The following is a 21,833-nucleotide window of genomic DNA, read 5'->3' as shown; positions in this document are numbered from 1 at the left end:
TTTTTTAATTAAAAACTTAAATATTGATTGGTGGGGCCAGAGAGAAAGCTGCAGCTCCTCCAATATTATTTTTAATTTATTGCAAAAGTGGCCTCCATTAATTAAGTTGTCAGACCATGTGGGAGTTAGCTCCATAGTGATTGGTGGGTGCAAATGTCTTCCAGCGTTTTTAAAACAACGCCATTTAATTTTTTTTTCCAAAAAACCACGCCACACAACGCCCCATGTAATGGGGGTGCGGCGTTTTATAGCGTTTTTTTTTTCAATTTTCTTTAAAAATTCCGCCCCACTACGGGTGGTCTTAGTAACTTGTTTTAAATTTTGTGGACTTTAAATTTTGATTTTTATAGACTATAAAGCCCCTCCTCGTTCCGTGTATTTTTTCGTGGCTTTTGAAAGCGTTAGGGTGGACAGCGCGTAACGCTTGTGAATAGCACCACCCGAGTGCCACCTCAACAACAAACATCTACTCGTCGGGTTCCCGCTTCGCTGGCAGCGGTGTTCTCGCCTACCCGCAAACCCTCTCTCCTCTCCACACACAAACGCAACTCTCTCTCTCTCTCTCTCTCTCTCTCTTTCTCTCCCCCTCTCCTCTTCTTTCTTCGGTAAATCCTCCCTGCATCCCCCTACCCGTGGCACCGGCATCTATGTTGCCGCTCGGTAACCGCTATCCGGACAGGCTCCATCCACCATGATGTCTAAGCTAATTTTAGCATGTGAAATATTAGAGGATTGTTTTAATGTACTATTTTGTTTTCCCATATCTGTTTTAATTTGTTCAACTATCATTATGCATTTGAGTTAAGTACCATTCAGAACAGAAGTTGTAAAACAACCCCTAAGTCTGTAACATTTAGCAAGCGTTATGAAATAAGCTTAACTCGTAACACTTGCAAACCGTGTATCTGTTCTCTAACAACTTAAACAATGATAAATATTTTTATGCACATTGCATATATTATTTTCTGTTCATATGAAATGAGTCTAGTCGAAAATATACATTTTAGAATAATATATTATTAAAAAGCTCAAAAATATTTTTATTTAATAATTAGGAGTTGAAAGAAAAGGAAAACAAATGTCGTTCTCAAATGATGACGAAGTCTTCATCCACGTTATGTTTGCATTAACTATATGAGCGCCTACCACGTTGCCATAGTCATCGTCAAAATTTAAGGGATATAAGGGTTTCGAATCTTGAAATGCTAAATATTAAGAATTATTATTTTATATAGAGTAAACTGCTAAAATGGTCTCTAAGTTTTGGTCATTTTTTTTCATTTTAATTCAAAACTTAAACCTTTTGAATCTGGGTTCTTGTGATTTCAATTTTGTTATCATTCTCATCCAAAAGCAAAATCTGATCAGATTTTTCAATTAACATCCAGTTTTTTTGTCTTTTTCCTTCCTTTTAATAAAGGGCAAAATTGTCAGATTTTTTTAATTTGCTATAATAAAACGTTAAAAGACTATTTTGCCCTTATTAAAAAGGATGAAAAAGATTAAAAAAACTGGATGTTGACCGAAAAATCTGACCAGATTTTGATTTTAGATGAAAATGACAACAAAATTGAAACCAAATTGACCCAAATTTAAAATTTTTAAGTTTTGAACTAAAGTGTCAAAAGTGACAAAACCTCATGAACTATTTTGACAGTTTACTCTTTTAGATATTCTCCTCAGTGAAACTTTGTTTCAAAACTTTATTTACTTTGTTAAAAATAATAAAGTTTTTTTTTGTGTATTATTTTTCGTTTTATATTAAAAAAAAAAAGTTGAACATGTAATCGGCTTTTATTCAACTTAAATCGCACGTGGATCAATGAGTTGTTTTCTTGAAATATTTGTTTTATTTTTAAAATTTTTAAATAAAAATTAAACAGAAGTATGAAATTATACATACATATTATAAAACTATCAATGTACAAAGAAAACTAATGATAGAAAAGCAAGGTTGAAAATATGCATCATAACAGAAAATCGGTAGACGTTTGAAAACGAGGAGGGCTTTATAATTTGTTGAATATAAAATTACACAACATGGGTATAAACAATTATTTAAAATTTACGAAGTCGTGACATCTTTCCAAACCATAAAGTCGTAATGATGTATACAAACTAACTAATGAATTTATGATTAATAAACCCTTATATATAATCAAAGGCTTCTATTCTAACGGTATTATAATGCGTATAGTAAATGTCTCATTCTCAAACGATTGATAGTTCTAACCTCATAGTAAACATAATTGATGTAAATTTAGTAGTATGTATAGTTGTTATAAGAAAAAAAACAATTATTTGAAATCTAAATGTTATCATAACAAAATATATAAATACAACATTCAAGGGTGGTGGTGGCGGCAATGTTGTTAAGGTCACGAGACGAAAGCAAAGAGTGGGACATATGATGGCCGACAACGGACAACGGGTGTTGATACAATGATGATAAATTGACAATCATTGACTATTTACGACTGTGGAAATTTAATGACTGATGATAGGAAGTGGTGATTTATAGATGTGATCAAAACGTCAAACATGAGTAATTAAGACTTTGGGTTATATTATTTGTGTAATTACAATGCAAGAAAACCATGAAAATGATTATTTTTATGTATTATATTATATATTTATACTGATATTAGAGCTTGAGAACCTATTTTGACTTTGAGCAGTGTTGATTAGTTAAATAAAGTTCAAAAGATTCTCGAAAAAGAAATAAGAATTTATATATCTCGATGGACTACCATCTCACTCATATGAGGACAAATCCATACAAAAAAAACAAAAAAACGTATGAATTTGGGGAATAATTTAAGTTTAACTATTGTTCAATTAATATATAATTAATAATGTTTTTTTTTCATATGTCATCAAATGGCACTTTTGGGAGGATAGTTAGGGTATAGGGAGTGATTAGACATTTGAAAGTCGTAAACTTCAACATCAACTAATGAGAGTGTGTCATGTCAAAGTGGTAAACTATGCTCAAAAGTGTTGACAATTGTTAGACACTTTATAAATTGGTAAATTGGTTAGACACTTCATAAAAAAAAGGATAAAGTTGTGATTGGTTGAGATGTCATGGACCTCACCCCACACTACCCCCTCTCTAGGGGTGCAAACGAGCCGAGCGGCTCGCGAGCTACTCGAAACGAGCCAAGCCTTATCGAGCCCGAGCCGAGCTTGAGCCTAAAATAAAGCTCGTTTGTTTATCGAGCCCGAGCTTGAGCCTCGCATGTGAAGCTCGTTAGGCTCGTCGAGCCTTATCTAGCCTTAGTGTAAACGAGCCAAGTCGAGCTGGGCTTATTCAAACTTGTTTACAAGCTGACCTCGAACCTAAAAATAAGCTTATTTAGTAAACGAGCCCGAGCCCGAGCTTCACTTATCGAGCTCACGAGCCTAAAAAGTCTATTATTTATATTATTGTTATTTAATATATTAATTAATAGATAATAAACGAGCCGAGCCCGAGCTCGAGTTTGAGAAAATACAAACGAGCCGAGCTCGAGCCTTGAAAGCAAAGCTCGAATCGAGCCAAGCTCGAGCCTGAGCTCACATAAGTTAATCGAGCTCGAGCTCGAGCATGGTCAAGCTCGGGCTCGGCTCGGCTCATTTGCACCCCTACCCCTCTCTCTCTCATACCCTCCCTCCCCGCATTGGCAACCAGTCCCTGATCGACATTCACACCAAGCGGCAAAGGGGGTAGGCGGCGGTGTTCCGCGCGACAAACCCCTTTGCCGATCCCTTTTGCCGCACCACTCCGTATCCCCTTATAATGATACAACATTTCCATTTTTTAATATATATATTTATAATTTTTTAATGAACATTAAAGACAAACTACTTCCAGAACTTGATGCTTTAAAATAAAAAACTTCACAACTTGATAAATTTGTAGTTAGTACCTGACAGCTGGTAGAGCCAATAACAAATTAACAATACAAGCGGTTGGGAGGTGGTTGGTGGCTCTCCTTTGTATAACTTAATGAAAACGTTTATCCATAAAATAAAAAAATAATAATAATATACTTTCAACTATTCTAAAGACACCAATTTTTTAATCATTTTCCCCTCAAATGGGATTGACATTTTGTGCGATAACTAGTTTTTCTCTGTTCATGATGCGGTACGTCTATGTTTCGGTTACTTATACATACTACTCATAACATCTATACTATATAATAAAAGAAACCATGTTAGGGACACATGTCATTCATTTAAGTTATCTATTTTTTTATAGATAATTAATATCAATTAAAAGATAATTATAAAATATATAATTATAATTATATAATAATTATAGTCCATAATAACAATTGATAAGATAAAAGGATATGAGATACTTTATTTTATTTAATATGAAGAGTTTTATGTTTATAAATTAAATATTATATAGTAAAAATAAGTTTATAATTTCAAATTACGAAAATCACTTTAAATAGATAAACCACTATTAATTTATTTATATTATTATATCAAAAGTATTAAACATTTCTATTAGATGATATATTAACAATAATAATCTTTTTATTTTCATTATTAAAAAAAATTATTATTTATATGCATTATTTTAATATTTATTCAACCCGTGTAATAAACGGGGTTCTAATCTAGTGATCTTTAAAAAAAATTACATCGTTTTAATCAATTAAAACAGAACACTAAAATACTTTTGCTAAAAAAAACTAAGACGATGAAACAATATAATTTTGAATTTGGGGTAAAATTGTAACTTTTCAAGATAAATGAGTGTGTGTCAGACAGTCACCTGGCACGAATAAAGAACTACTCCGAGTAAACCAATCAAAACAAAACACTACCATAGTTTTACCAAAAAAAAACTAAAAAAAACTAAAACAATCGCAACACTGTAAATTTTCACCGGGGGCAAAATCGTAATTTGACATGGAAAAAAATAAACGATGTCAAAAATATAGTATATGAACTGAGGGTAAAATCGTAATTTAGCTAGAAGGAAAAAACAAAATCAATGATATAACTGTAAATTTAAACAAGACAAAATCGTAATTTAACTCGACCAATAGGGAAGTGGCACTATTCCCCATCTTGTATTTGTATATATAGGATAATATTAAGTTATATTAGATACATGCCTTCAAGTCACATTTACAAACCGGTTCAATTTTATACAGAAAAAACTATAGTTTTATTGGAGTTTGTTCAATTTATGTGGATCTATTTCAAAATGTGTTCAATTTATAGGTATTCTTAATTATGATAAACATATTAAGGTTTACTTTGACATGCGTATATGCCTGTTATTCAATATGAATTTTAACAAATCGTGCTTGCATTTTCCATCTATGTGTTCATATTATTCAAGTTGTGGTGTTTGGTTTGCATATATTATGTATTTTTATTTTTTTAGAGGATATGTAGATGTGATTTGTTAATTTGCAATGTTAGATGTTTTTTTTTGGTTCGTGGTGTGAGTTGGTATATGGTGGTATGAGGTAAGTGGTGGTTGTGAAGAATGTTTGAAAATTCATTTCGGTTGGTGGTGGATGGTGGTCGTGTGTGGTGGCATACGATGGTTGTACTTGTAGCCAACCAGATATGAAACCATAATTCGAACATAAAAACACACACATGTTTAGCGTAATTATATTTATCTAAGACTGTGCGTTGTGGCACCCATTAGTGCCCGGGTGAGCCACGTAGGCGGCCAGGTGGCTCGGAGCACCGCAACGGGATGTCGTGAACGGTCACGCGTGAGTGTCGGGTGAGCATGGTCGCTTAGGCGAGCGGCTGTTTTAGGAGTGTTTGGGGTGTGATAACTTGGGTGAGTAGATGTCTAGTTAACGTCATGTGTCGCAATATTAGAGGATGAATCCAGATTTTTAAGTGAGCCACAATGGATAGTCTAAGTGAATAAACACCTTCTAGGTTTGACCAGTAAACCCTGAAATTACAGTTATACCCTTAGTCCAACCTTGATATTACTCATACTACCCTTGGTCCAATATAACATATAGTGTGCTAAAATGAGGAAATCCCCAAAAGTGGGTACAAAAAGAAGATTGGTAATAGTTGTGGCTATTTATTGGCTGAAATGGTTGGTAATAGTTGTGGCCATTTATTGGCTAAAATGGGCGGTCAGGGTAATAGTGTCAGATCCTATAGAAACAAAGACAAAGCCCGAGGCCTTGTGGCTACATAGAAAAGGGGGGAATAGTGACACACAGCTGTGTGGCACTCTCCTATTGGACCATCAGTTTTATTATTTTATCTTCGTTTTAAAATTACGATTTCGTTCTTAATTTTATATAAAATTATCTTTTCGCCCCGACTTCAAAATAAAATTACGTTTTCGTCCTTCGCTCAAAATTACGATTTTGCCATCGGTTCAAAATTATAATTTTCCCCTTGGTTTAAGCGGATGTCCTAAGGCTCTCTTCGGAATGGATGGTGGTTAACTGTCTTGACTTGAGTTCTGATCTAAGAGTCCGATCGCTTCTTAGCCAACCGAGTGAATGAGAAAGAATGTAATTTCTAGCTATGATTCACACCAAGAAAGAAAAAATTGGCACTTTGAAATCTATACCCTCCATCGACCAAGACTCCTTCAATATGCACTTTTATGTAAAGTGGCTTTAGGTGCATGGTCATTGCCTCAGTAGGTCAATACTCGTGCTGAGCTTACTGGTCGTAGTATGTGTCCTTTTTCTTTTTGAAGATGGTGATCATCGGACTGCCTTTTATCAATGTAACAGGCTCAGTCTGCTTCTCCCGCTGTTTGTTCGAGAACTTGTCGCTCTTCTTCGAGTTTTTTAGGTTCCTTGGACTCTATCCTTCTATCCTATAGTTATAGTAGATTAATACAAGATCTGCCCTGGTTGTTATGCCTGTACTTTGATGAGCATATTTTCGCCCAATACGATTCAGTCGATACAGAGTCTCTCCAAGCGTCGAGCAGGGCCTCATTCACTTGATTCATTTGACGAATGCCTAATCCTCCCTTTAGGCGTACAGACATCCTCCCAAGCCAGCAATCTGAAAGCTGAGTCAAATATGAGAATTGAAATGCCTTGTTCTTTCTCTAATAATCTGCAGCCCCATGTACCTGTCAAGGTTGAACAACACCAATTGTAAGCCTCTCTGTTATTATCAACGAAATGCAGACACAGAACCAAGCTTCCAATCTCTAAAATACATACACATACCTCCCAAGCATCATCCACTGTGATAATGCCACAAGGTACTTACTGTACGGCGGCAGAAATCGGCCATCTGAAGGTAATTCGATTGATCAAGGGGCAAAGCAGGCCCTATATATCTGAAATCTTGAACCCCAAGCCAATTTGTGAACTTAAAATCATTCATTGACCGAATGAGTTGAACATAGTGAAACGAATACGTAATGAGTTGAATTGGGAAGAATAAATTGTTTGCAAGAAGGAGGGGGTTCAAGGCAATTCAATTCTTTCACTAGTCTCAGAAGCTCTTTGAGAAGCTGTTGAGAGTAAAGAGGAATGCCCTTTTCCCTTTAGCATAGATAATCCATCTTTCTTATTCTTATATATAGCTTACTCGAAGGTTAGCCCCCTCTGCTAGCCTTGAGGGAAGCGAAAGAAGTCAGGCAAGTGAAAGTGAAGTTGACTATAGCTTTTTGGCAAGCGATCTCAACAAAGAAGCATAGCTCAGTGACGACTATCAATTTACTAAGAGAAGAAAGATCGGATTGTAGGCTAGATTCAAGGTATGCCAGTTTCTTGATTCTACTCAACTTTCCAGATTGGCTTAGTGTTACATCTATCAACTGACTGAGCTTCCTTAGCTGACTGGGCTTTCAGCGCTGAGTTTCAAGACAAAGCGAGTTACAAGACTCCGGGACTAAGAAGTTTCTCTTCATCACGGGGCGCATTCGTCTATCGATCTTAGTCTTAGAGAAATGGATAGTAGTAAGGAGGGATCCTTTCTTTCTATCTTGACGAACTTTCTATCTTGACGAAGGCTGGAAATGACAAGGAATTGATAAATGCCACTAATCATCCAACTTTGAGATGAAGGACATGGGTGAAGCTAGTCTATTCTTTTTTCTTTTCAATTCAGATAACCTTTATGCTTATAAATGAATCCGTAAGAAGCTATATTCATCTTGACTTCGTGACCAATCTATCGGACATAGAAGACTTAGTGTGTTTTACAGCTTGCTGGTGAAAAAAAGGGACAATACCTGGAGATTTTGCGTGAATTATCGAGCACTCCATGCCATCACCATGAAAGAGAAATTCCCCATTGAGGAATTGCTTGATGAATTACATGGTAGCAGGATATTTTCGAAGCTTCAGTCGGAAATAGTTGACTTGGTCCGACCAAGAAAGACATGGGAGTTGTTGGGCATAAAGAAAAGATGCTTCTAAAGCTCTATTTCTTCTCTTATGATATTTCTAGTTGGATTAAAAGATCGCTCCTAAATGAAGTCTCTCTTACAGTTCAAGAGTTTCGATCAATAATGGGTGGAAAGGAGTTCACACAAGACCACAGAGCGAGAGAGAGAGAGCCTTCGCTTACCTGTTTAACCGTGCCCTCCTATCACACCTATCTTTTCCTTCAGTCACATCCAGTCTCAGTTCTGCTTCCAACTACATTTGAACCCATTTACATAAGAAACATAGGTAGTTGGCCTGTGTGTACCTATGTGTAATTGTAAGAAAAAAAAAACCGTCGATTCCAATTCCACTATAGGAAGTGCTGTTATGATATATTTTCCATCTCCTCTTCATTAATAGCCTGGGAACTGAGATTCTTAATTAGAGTATGGCAGGTCCGTCTTTGACCTGGGAGTCTCTTTGTAGGATACTTGGCCAAAGTGTGACCTGTTAGCCCATAAGTAAGTACTGTGACGAAGCGGCTGTTGCTCACCCGACACGATTGTACGAGGTCACAATTCACCCAACACGATCATCCGGGGTGAACAAGAATTGGGGATCGGATGCGGGCGAAATTCCCGCCAATGGCTGAGATGTTCAGTCGACTCCCTCCCCCTTTGTGGGGTCCGGACCCCTACGAGTGAGCAGAAAAGGGAGGAGGAAAGAGGCCCTGGCGAACCGTCATAATTAGTGAACAAGTGTAAGCTTCGCAGCCCGACAGTATGGAGTACTGACCACACCGAGGGACAGGCCCTGAAGCGAAGGACGGGAACGAGCGGAATCAATGTGTTCCAATTTCTGGCCTTGCACCGACCATCCAATGGACCATGGACTAAACGGCCACTGCCTGAAAGGACTATGTCCATGGGACCGCCGCCCCCCCCCCCCCCCACAAGGTACATCTCGCGCCTATGGGCCGCTATAACTATCCAAGAATACACTCGAAACTGGAAGGAGTGTATTCTCTTTCTCTGCAAACCTCACCACTTCGTCAGCAGGTGATAACAACCATCTTTTTAGGTTTTCCCTTGTCGTGACGAAAACAACCTTTTTCATACACAAGGTAAGTCTTCTCATCACTAGACCGAGTTGGAACAATTGGATGGGTTCACGCTTGCCCGCACAAACGCAGATAAGTCCTTTTTGATGGAGGTATTTGATATGGGTGATGGTCACTCGCGTCCGTCCTGGTGCGAGATTTGGGACCATACCCCTTCAGTCGGCATAGCCCCAACTACAGCGCCACGACTTGTGGTCACCTTAGGCTTTTTTCAGAAACCCTCCATAGATCACGGCTTGAATTGGTTAATCAAAAAACATACAAAATTATGGAATACGTCCTTTCAAATTTGTTGACCAAAGAATCTAACTCAAAACTTTAATCAATCTCTCGTAACCACAAAACCATAACTCGGCTGGTTATATATGGTTATTTATAGATGACCTAACTTGGTCAACAAGATAACATAAATTAGAGATAGAAACTAATTCCTAAGACTGAAGGGTTTGGGAGTCATGGTTGAGACATGATTCGTCACGTAGAAACATGAATGGAAGGCCACACTATCCCCTTGCCTGATCCACCATGGTTCACATGAATTAAACCATGACAACCATGGTCCTCTTTTCCATTTTCCAAGATTTCCTTTCCTTTTTATTTAGACAAAAATAAATTAAAACAAATAAGGGGATAGTGGTTTAGGTCATGGCCACACTCTTAGGGTAATGATTTTGGATGATGGATTAGAGGTGTGTAACATGGCGCCGACATAGAGGGTTGGAGGGTCATGGTGGTCATGAGGGTCATAACCACACCCTATAGCCTAATTAAACGAGATAACACCCATAATTATCTAACTAGGAATCACAAACCAAAAATTAATTTTTTGAGTCCATGTGTTTAAGACTATCTCCAATGTTAAGGATGCCCTTAGGCGCCCTTAGCTGCCTAGTCAGCTGCCACATCATATCCCTACATATCCTTAAAAATCATAATTTTATCTCTAACCATACAAATATCCTTACATATCCTTACATTTTCCACATCATTGCGTATTTTTTTTATTTAAACTTAATTATCTAAATTATTAAAATGTAAATGTATTATAATTAAATGATTATACACTCAATATATGTAAATAAATAATATTTAAAATAAAAAGTAAACAATATTTAAGAAAACACACACACATATATATATATATATATATATATATCTTTACATAAAAAAAGATATATCTTTACATATCCTTACATTTTCCACATCATCATCCATTTTTTCTTTAAGTTTACTTACTTAAATTATTAAAATGGATTTAAATAATTAAATGATTAGATAATTAATGTAAGTCATATCAAAAGTAAAAAGTAAATAAAAACATAAATACATGAATTAATTTAATGGTCATTGAATATGAAATCCGTTCAAAAAAAATCTCTTGTTTTAGGCTAGAGGGTATGGTGCTCCGCCACGTAGGCGCTACATCATAGTCCTTCCAAGGATGGTCCATCCCACAAAACTAGTGGAAATGGGAGGATGGTCCTAGATGATCCTACCCCACCACTTTTTTATTTTTATTTTTTTAATGTTTCACTTTTTTTAGCTTTTAACAAATAAATTAATAAAAATATTTTCATTAATATTAAAAACCATTAGATAAACTAAAAAAAAACATAAACTTAAAAAAACATAGAATTAAATAATTTGATACTTCTTCATGATGTCGGTTTGTAGTTTTTTCAACATCGAACGTTTCGGTTCGGGATAATTATCGACATCCATCGTTATTATAAAAGTGGAAGATGTTTTATAAAAAATAAAGGGGTTAAAACGGTGAATGGAGGTGAGAAAAGGTTTGAAATTTATATATTTGGTGGAAATGACCGTTGCATTTTGAAATAAATTTGGTAAATTAATTTTTTTTTATTTAACGGTAACAATTGAAGGGGGGGCCCACCATTGGAGGATCGTCTCCAAGTCAAGACCCCGACGGAGAGGACGGGGACGTGGGGGGGGGGATGGTGTTTCGGCGTCGCCGGTCCTCGACGGGGATGGGGACGGACCCCATCACCAGCCTTAGAAGTTTAAGTTTTAAAGGTTGGTAAACTCTTAATGGTAAAAAAATGTATGCCTTTATATGAGAAGTTAGTAAAATAATTTAATTCTTCTTGAATAAATGTTGGAAAGAAAAAGTATAAAATAAAGAAATTAGCACACTAACCAAAACAAATGAAGCCGTTGCAGAAGGATTTTTCTTTTGGATATACCAAAATCAGATGTTCTCTAATGGGTCCTTAAACAAGGATTTATTCCAAGTCATCTTGGATGGGATTATGGATCTCCCAATGGAGATAGTCTAACTGGTTTAAACCACTTGAGTCCAAAATCAAAATGTTTAATGTCCTAATTACCTACAACACTTTTTCTTAACTCTTTGAGTCCAAAATCCTGACGGTTGTTAAATGCTCTGTTAACCCCCCCCCCCCCACACACACACCATGTGCAATCCACGTGAGAGGTATTTTCGTCCACCCAGTCTTATTAAGGGCATGTTTGGCTAAACTTTTCATACCAACTTATTGGCTTATTGACTTATCAAAAAGCCAATAAGTAGTTTTTAGTGTTTGGCAAATGAAAAAGTGTTTTTGAAAATGACTTTTTGATATGAAGGAAAAAGAGTTTTTGAAAAGTTAAGAGATTGTGACTTCTTAATCATCTTATAGCTTTTCAAACATCAAATTACCAATATACCCCTTATTTTTTAACACCCCCTTATTTTTTGACTTATGAAAGAATGTCCATTTTAGTCATTTTACATTAATAAGCTAAGCCAAACACTTTTTAAAAAATAACTTATTGACTTATTGGCTTTTCCCACCCCATAAGCTAATCCAAACACTTTTTTAAAAACTCATTTTCAAAAAGTCCTTTTCCCAAAAGTCATTTTCACAAAAATCCTTTTTAACTCTAATAAGTTTAGCCAAACATGCCCTAAATGCCTTATTTAATTCTACAACTAACCTAAACCCTCTCATTCAATTGTACCCCCAAATTTTACACTTGCAAGCCACCTGAAACAAAAAACGATCCTTCTGATCATCTTCTTCACACGAACAAACCTTAAAATCCATCGAAGAATGAATTTGCACGAAATCACAACTTGTGTAGTCGTGGTGCTGCACAACATTTTGATCCCTATGAGGAGTATGCTAAGCAAATGATAACATATACTTCATCTAATAACATGAAAAATTTGAGCCTAATTCCACCTCTGTTTTTGTTGATTTCAGTTGGTAAGCCTACAATGTTTAGCATTCACGTGTTCCATGATGGGGAGTTCATTGATATACCTATCTTGAAGTATATGCAAAAGGTAAAAGTAACTACTTTGTTTACATAGATGTTGTTGAATTCTCAGTTATGGAGTTTAATGCGATGTTTAAGATGCTGCATTATCTAGAATATGAAGTCGTGTATTACCATTTTAGGGTTCCGGATAAAAGTTTGGTTGAAGGAATTAGGGCTCTAGGGACTGATCAGGATGCGATAGATATGTGTCAATATGTTGGTAGGATTAGGTAGATAGAGGTGTATGTTGAACATTGGGTAACAAAAATTGACACATATTTTGTGTTACCTAAACCTACTTCAAATGTTGTAATTAAGGAGATTGATGAAGGTGGCCCATCCGTAGGGAATGGTCATCAAAGAGCTAAACCTAGAGCGTGTTCTAGTATTAGAAGACTTGCACTGCAGTGGATGGATGAAGGTGGCCGATCTGATGTTGCCCAAAGAAACGAAGGGCTATATTCCTACTAATGTGATCCCCATTACTGATGGACAAATCTGTTCGGAAACAGAGCTCTTTTATCGCGGAATTAGACCTGCTATTAACGTCGGCTTATCTGTCAGTCGTGTTGGGTCTGCCGTTACGACTCTAGCTTCATCTTAGGGAAAGTCAAAAGAAAAGCATCATTCACATCTTACAGTAATTTCTTAGGGACTCTAGATCATAGACTGGGATCACTCGAGATCGATGGCTATGCACTCGCCCGAATGCAAACATTGGCTTGTTAGATTTTCCTTTGAGCGAGCCGTTGACTACTATTTACAATAGAAATGAAAGTAAGAAAACAGGCATTGAGAAGGGTAGTTCGGGCAACGATCTGGTTTTTTGCTATTGGCACAAGCAGGTCCCTACTATCTAAGAACACTAGCAATGAGATCTCATCTCTCTGACTTAGGTTCCGAAGCTTGTCGCAAAGAAGAGAGGGAAAGAGCGGAAAAGCGGGTTTTACGTCAACAGTTCTTCCTCGTTCCGACAAAGAGTGTGTTTCCTTATTATTTTTTAGCTTTGAGCTTGGTTCAGATTGGACACGTCCTCACTCGTTCTTTTTTCAAGATCTTTGAGCCTCTTAAGGATGCCGTAGGGATTCTTCTAACAGGTCTGTCCCTGTGCTAATAGACCCACTCCAATCCCGGGAACCTTACCTGAGCTACTAAAATCCAAAAACAAGAAAAGGTAACAGTTGTCTACAACAAGTGGAGGAAAAAGGCGGTGGCTTTTTCCTTTTTTTTTCCTGTTTTTTATTGTATATTTACTTGTCACTTTCTTATTGGTTTGAGTATATTATCATTTTACCCCCAAGTTTAAAATTACAATTTTGCCCTATAACTTCCCCACCATTCTTGTAACTGTCACCTGTAATCCGCGCAGGTGTGTCCGCACCCCCCCTAGTGGACGAGAAAGAAAGGATTTCTCGGAGCAACCCCCAGGTTCCAGACCCAGGAGTCAACTCCGCTATCAGAAAAAGAATTGCAATAGTTAAATGATGGTGTGCAGTATCGGTTAGCCATAGACCTCCAGTTACGGGGTCTAATAATTTTGAAAAACCCCAATCTTAATTTTGGATTTGACCATTATTATAACCTCTAGAGATTTTAAAACTTGGTCTAGTGGTAAATTGGTTTGCCCTCCCTAGTGGAGACGCATGTTCGATTCTCACTTGAGCCATTTTCAAGAGACATGTGGGTGAAGGGACGAATCGGGGCTTTAATATCGGGTTCGAACCTGATGGAGGGTGAGTGTTTACGGATTCCATCCGGTTCCCACGCATCGGAGGGCACGGTCTCATGGTGATCGAAGAGTCGACCTTGAACATAGCCCCGAGCAGGATTGGTTAAAACATAAGATTCTTTACCGTTAAAAAAAACAATTTTAATGTATAAAACTTTAAAAAATAGCTAAAGTAAACGGGGTCACTAAAGTCTCCCATATTTTCTTAATCATAAATCATAAAATACTTAAAAAAATCAGTGGCACTTGTAGTTATATTGTTCTTTACAAATATGAACAAACAAACAAATATTTTTTTTCCCGGTAAGTAGTATCTAGAAAAATAATTGAATGGTCAAATATGACCGGTGGCGCCGGTCAACGATTTGATAAACCATTTCTTCTTCAAGACTGTTTCTTCTTAATTCCTCCATTTTCATCTCTCTCTATCTCTATATATCTCTATCTCTCTCTCACTAAATTTAATTTTAAGCTTTCAACAATTAATTAAGATCTCAAATTCCTGAGTTTTTTTTTTTTTTTTTCAATTGCTGAAAGATTATTCATTATTGTGTTCTGCAAATCATACATGGCGGTAAGTTTAATTTTGAAGAAATTTTTTTTTTATTAACCTGAATATTCTGTTTAAATGATATTATCAATTGGCTAGTTAATGTGTTTCTGTAATTGTTATCTTTCAAGCTATTGCTAAAAGTCAATTAGTCAACATAAGTTCTTGATAAATTTGTTAAGTTGTGTTTTTTTTTTCACAAATTGCATGATAATAATCTTGAATTTGGTACCCCTTTTCAGAAATGATTTCAAAATTTTTAGTTTGATAAGGTTTTGATCTTGGAAAATTTACAATTTGTGTGTCTAAAGTCAAGAGTTGACTTATGTTTGGAGATATTAATGTTGTTGTATGAATCAAATCTTAAAATGGATCTTGATATGATTGAGAATTGCTTCCAAATGGTATTTAGATCTTGATATTTGTGTTTTATACCAAAAAAAAACGTCTCACTAAAATAGTCTCTCTATCAGATAATGTTGAACCTCTGATAAAAAAAAGTTCTGGTTTCGTCACTGTCTTTAACATCTTTAATTATTTGTAGCAGCGTCCAACGGTACCAAAATTCGGCAACTGGGGTGAAGATGATGTTCCTTACACGGTTTATTTCGACAAGGCGCGAAAGGGTAAATCGGGTGGAAAAATGATCAACCCAAACGACCCACAAGAGAACCCGGAAATGTTTGCTCCACCCGCGCCTCGGGTCAAACCCTACACTGAGCCGGACGAGCCCGTCCACAGACGGGCCGTCCGACCCACTCCTGACCATCGGGTTGGTCAGGAAGACAATGAGTATAGTGATAACCCGGGTAGGAGAAATTCTGGTGGCTCAGCTCATCAACGTGGCGGTCAAGGGCCAGCTGTAGGTCGTTCCACGAAGCATAGTGTCGGGTCTGACCAAAGCTTTGACCGGTCACCGATGCATCCCCATTATCAGGCTAAGGTCACCGGGAAGGGTAGCGCGTCGCCTGCTTGGGAAGGAAAGAGTTATGATAGTAGTCATGGTACACCGGGCCGATCAAGAATGAAGCCGACTCGAGGCGATGATTCTGTAAGCCTTTTGTTATATACTTTGACTTTTGAGGTCAATCCTAAGACTTTCAAAATCCCAAAACATTACAGTTATATTGTGTCAAAATTAACAAAAACAATTTTCCAATGTGGATTATTTGTTGTGAAATTAGATTCAATAATCTTATTAATTTAAGATTTAAATGCCATTTTAGTCCCTATGGTTTGGACCATTTTGCCAGTTTAGTCCAAATGTTTCATTTTTCGCCTGTGGGTCCAAAAAGGTTTCACCGTTGTCATTTTAGGGGGTGTTTGGGATTGCGTTTTCAACCTGATTGTTTGATTATTGTGTTTTGAAATCGCAAAAAATCTATTTTGAGTGTTTGGTAAAAAATTAATAAAAAGTGATTTTTTACGTTTTGTAGAGTTCAAAACGTGATAATCCATAAGTAGGTTACCCTTTGCTGCAGGAAAATGTGATAATCCAAAAACTGATTTTTTACGTTTTCACTTATTTATTTTTTTAAATATATATACTTGCCAAACACTAAATAGTTGGTTATCTGATTATTGTGATATCAAACAACATAATCAAATCCAAACAATGTTGATTATCTAATTACGTGATATCAAACAACATAATCAAATCCAAACACTATCTTTCTGTAGCACGTTTTGTTACAGCTAATTAGCTAATTATCTGATTCTGATTATTCAAAACGCATAATCTATTTTCAAAACTCAACCCCAAACACGTCCACTGGGTTAACTTCATCCATTTTTCTTTTTAACGAGAAGGGCAATTCGGTCATGTTATACGGCTGAATTGCCCTTCTAGTAAACAGAATTAAATATAAAATGACGGAATTGCCCTTACCGTTAACAGAAAAAATGGATGAAGTTAACCCAGTGGACCAAAGTGGACAACAGTGAAACTGTTTTAGACTCACAGGTGAAAAATGAAACATTTGGACTAAACTTGCAAAATGGCCCAAACCACATGGACTAAAATAGCATTTAACTCTTAATTTAATATACACTTTGAATTAATATCATCACGGTTTCTATTATTCTATTTTTTTCATTCATTTAACGTGTTAGATACATAGATATCTCAAATCAAACTCTTGATGTTGTTATTATTGTATTTTACTAACCTAAATTACGCTTTTACCCTTAGCCCGATAGAGGAGCAGCTGTCCCGAGATTCGGTGAGTGGGATGAAAACAACCCATCATCAGGCGACAACTATACGCATATCTTCAACAAGGTTCGTGAGGAGCGTGTGACCGGTTCACCCATGCCATCCGGTCCAGACGCAAGACCAAATTACAACATTCCTAAAAACCAAAAAAACAATTATAAGGTATCATCACATTTCTTAATTTATGTTTCTTTTAGCTAATTTCTTTAAACATTACAAAAACTGAAATGGTTGAATGTACTTGCTAGTTATGGGTCATTTCTAGCATTCACATTTGAGTCTTACATCTATATCTCCAAAGTTTGTAGATTTTTAACTTCAAATTTAGAGTTTTATAAATAATGATTCTCTAAATATAGAGATAAATTATTCATCATCTCTATAAATGTTTGTAAGTATCTAAGGGGCTGTTTGGCAACCTTGTGCTGAGCCATTAAGAGGTCTGATCGATTAAAAGGTAACCTCTGAATCGGTTAACATGTTTCTAAAGCTTTACCCATTAGAAGGCTTCATGAACCATCAAGAGGTGCGTTTTAAGTAAATCAAACACACTCTATCTCTGACTGATTCAGAGGTGATTAAGAGGCGACCAAACAACCCTAAGAAAGAGAAAAATAATAAAATAAGTGTTTATAATAAAGATAAAAAATAGAGATGCAGAATAAGATATGGTAGGTTAAACAAAATATAGAGAAATGTAATATTTATTTTAATAATTATTATTTAGTTAACTCAAAGATGTAGATAGAGATTCTACTATGAATGCTCTAACCAATGTTTTCATTATTGTACGAACCAGTCGCCTTGGTGGTCCATTAGTCGGACCAGTTTTAAAAACTGAATGACGACGTAAATAATTTAGTAATTACAAAAAATATATATAACTAGTTCAAAACAAAATATGAAAGTATGAAACTACGTCATCATTTGGTGGATAACTAAACATGGAGACTAAAGTAGTAAATAAAAGGAAAGTTGTAGTTTGAAAATCGGATCTACTAAGGTTCAACCAGTTGGCGTTATAACTGGGCGACCTAAATGAAAGTGGTTGAAGAGTACTCAACCAGACCAGTTGTGTAGTCCTGGTCCCACCGGTCGGTCCCGTTTGGTTTCCAAGAACATTGTTTTTAACACATTACTTTGGTTTCTTGTGTAGCAATCATGCTGCTTCCCATGGTCGAAGTAAATGGCGATTTTCGGATTTCGGAAGATTTGTGAATACCTTCTAAAGGACTCTGTATATTCGGAGTCTAGCTTCATATATGCGTACATCAAAATGGGTTATTTTCTTTGAAATTTGTAAGTGTGATTTTGTTATTGTGGGTGCAATTGGGTTTATAACAAACATCATGAGAATCTGATGACTTTATATATTTGGTTGTATTGTAACAATGCCAGTAGATATTCTTTTATTGTGTTGCAATGGTTATCTTGATAGAAAAGCTTTGTTTGGTATAGAAGGCTATTTAAAGCTTCTCTAAAAGAATAACTTAAATATCCTTCCAAAAATTGTGTTTTTCTTATCTATGGTTTCATTCTTGTGTTTTTAATGTTATATTACATTTTCAACTATAAATAAAGTGAGCAACGGATGAATTTTAGGAGTAGATTTGAATGGTGTGTGTGTTTGATGTTAAAATGATATATTTCATACTTACCAAACAAGGGGGAGGTTTATTTGAGAAGAAAATTAATTGAGAAGAAAAAGAACAAATGATACAATTGTAAAACATTAAATAGTTTTTCTTATCTCATTTATTATTATATTTGACTAATTAATTAGGCATAAAGACTATCAAATTCCACCCTAAAATTTTTGCCTGCACATATTGAAATTTATCCTACACGTATTGAAATTTTCTCCTATACCTCGTAATTTATCCTACATTTTCAATTAATTTTTTTTCTTGTTTGAAAAAATATATTTTTTGAAAATAAGTTACAAATTTAATGTAGTTAGCTATTAAAAAAGAAGACTAACAATTAGTGATCCATCTAAATTTACCAATATGCCCTTACACTAATATTAAATACAAAAGTTAAATGAAGTAAAATAATGGATTCTTATTGGTTGAAATTTCTTCTTTTTTATTCTTACAAAAAATTTCTTCTCGTTTAAACCATCCACTACCAAACAATTTAACCCAAACTAATATGTTTTACCCAATACTGAACCAAACCATATCAGACATTTTCGATACCCATTTTTTTTGCCATTTTCAAGTTCGGTATGGTACGCTACTTGCATTTTTGGTTGTTTTATCTTCGAATACCGTACCGTACCGAGCACTTTCGGTACCGGTATTAGTACCCATTTTTTGCGATTTTTGGATGATACTGGTATCGTACCAAACCATACCGAGCACTTTTGATACCCGTATCCATTTTTGTGATTTAAGGGATTGGTACTTTTGATGCCGGTACAATACCGAGCTCATCCCTGTTTGTTGTTACTCTTTATTAAAAATTTGTTTTTTCTATATTCATTGACACCGAGACCAAATGGTGTGGTATCCGGGAGGACATCAGGGCGCTGAAGTGGAAGGCATCCCCCACGGGGAACAACGCCCTCTGCTCTTTAATCGGTGCACACGGTGAACATTCCACGTTCTCCCCAAGATGAAAATTGTAGTCGTTCAAAAAATCTGACCCCTCACGTCGAACGGTCATGACAATTAAAAAAATAAAAAAAAACTATATACACCCTTTTCCCTATTTAAAATTCACACCCACTTTCAATCCTTTAACCCTTCTCTTTAAACCATCTTTATTTTTATGAATATTATCATGGATCCGAGACAACTGAATTTGCCACCATTCTTTCGAAACACACCTGTAACTCCCTCGACCTAACCCCCACACACCGATTGATCCAAATATGTTTACATTTGACGATTTTAGTCAAACACCAAATGCTTGGCAAATGCAAATCCAACAACACCTTGCTATGCAAATGCAATCACAATCAACCCAAATGCCACCGATCCAAGCGTTGCATCAAAGTGAACCCGACATCGCAAGCCTACTAGAACGAAACCGTGCGGTGATCTCAAGAATGAAAGACAAGATTGTGAAGAAATGGCTTGAAGAAATGCACCGTAGTTGTTTCTTTTTATATTATGTTTTTTTTTTAATTAGGACTTTTTATTAAAAAAATTGTCATTTTTATTCTAATTTATGTACTTTTTTTTAATTTTATTGAAAACTTTATATATATATATATATATATATATATATATATATTGCATTTAAGTATTAGTAAAATGGATGGGGAAAGGGGAGAAGAGGAATCACACCCTTGGTTGAGGGAAGGATGCTTAGGTGGAGGGGGAGTGATGTGGGCTGAGGTGGACAATGGGGGAGAAAGGGAACCATACCCCTTAGCCTGAGATAAATTAAAAAAAAAAATATTTTAGAAATTGGATCAGACTAATCAAACAAAAAACTACCAAAGAATTGTTGTTTTAAAAACTGAACCGAAACCTGGAACCGCTTTTGTTGTTGGCTTGTTTGAGTGAATGAACATGTTGTAAATGAAACATTTGGTCAAGTGAACCAAAAAGATTGAAAGAAAACCAATGGAAAAACCATAGATGATTGCCTCAAGCGGTCAAATCTTTGTTGGCGGACATGTTTTTACACCGAGCTGACTTAAAAACTGTGTGATGTCCCAAAGACAACATTTCTATCCATCCATACATCTTTAAAAGCCAATGAACCCGTATGGAGTTTTCGAATCACTGTGAGGATGATGGTAATTGGTAGTGTCAACGACAATGATGTGCTAGTAAATGGTGGTGGCGACAATAGGTAATGACATAGAGACATACCGTCCGAATTATAGGGATTTTGTTACTTCTATTTCAGATAAGGTGTTTTTTACCGTTCCTTATTTTATTTGTGATTTGATTTTCTTCGATCGGTTATAGCCACCATCCTTTACTTGTTTAGTTATGGTTTCCTTTTTTTAACATGGTAGTCTCGGTTGTAGCTACCATTGCGTCGGTACCATGGTCGCAACCGGTAGTAAAAGACGTTCATATCCACTTAACTAATACCATTAATTATGCAAACCTCTCATTACGTGGAAGGTTGTTTCTTCTAGCTTAATAACGCAATACAACATTTCTCGGACTCGTATGTAACAACTTAAACCCCAATAATTTATTGACTTTATAATTTAGGAGCTGTTTGTTTTTGCAGACAAAAACTGTCTGCAGTCTGATTTCAGCTGATTTTATGTTTGCAACTGCAGATATGGTCTGAAGGTCTGCAAGCTGAAAATATAATACTGTTTGTTTTATAAACTAGATATCGTCTGTATAAGCTGAAAATTATTTAACTATCATACTTATCATAGTTGATAAAAGTCATTTAACATTCAAGTTACATAAAAAAAACCATAATAGCACCAAGTATCAATAACCTAAAAAATAGTAAAATAAACTCAAAGTACATTGTTTTGCATTAATTCTTGTGCTATTTGATCTCGAAGTTGACTCATAAATTCACGGTCCGCTGAACTTCCATGTCGTGGTACTTCTTCTTCTCTATTTTCACCACCATCTTGTACATGTTCATCTCCATCTTGA

General features: G+C 35.8%; 1 protein-coding gene across 1 annotated transcript; it reads left to right on the top strand.

The window, feature by feature from the left end:
* The first annotated feature begins 14,840 nt into the window (after positions 1-14,840).
* LOC110883889 (RPM1-interacting protein 4) lies at positions 14,841-18,683 on the top strand. The gene is made up of 4 exons (XM_022131550.2): positions 14,841-15,050; positions 15,574-16,077; positions 17,218-17,403; positions 18,398-18,683. Exons 1-4 carry the CDS (start codon positions 15,045-15,047, stop codon positions 18,425-18,427), a joined length of 726 nt encoding a protein of 241 aa, XP_021987242.1. The 5' UTR covers positions 14,841-15,044; the 3' UTR covers positions 18,428-18,683.
* The last annotated feature ends 3,150 nt before the right edge of the window (positions 18,684-21,833 follow it).

Source organism: Helianthus annuus, chromosome 10 (assembly GCF_002127325.2).
Source record: "Helianthus annuus cultivar XRQ/B chromosome 10, HanXRQr2.0-SUNRISE, whole genome shotgun sequence".
NCBI lineage: Eukaryota > Viridiplantae > Streptophyta > Magnoliopsida > Asterales > Asteraceae > Helianthus > Helianthus annuus.
Note: the sequence above shows the minus strand (reverse complement) of the source record. Positions and strands in the feature narration are given on the sequence as shown.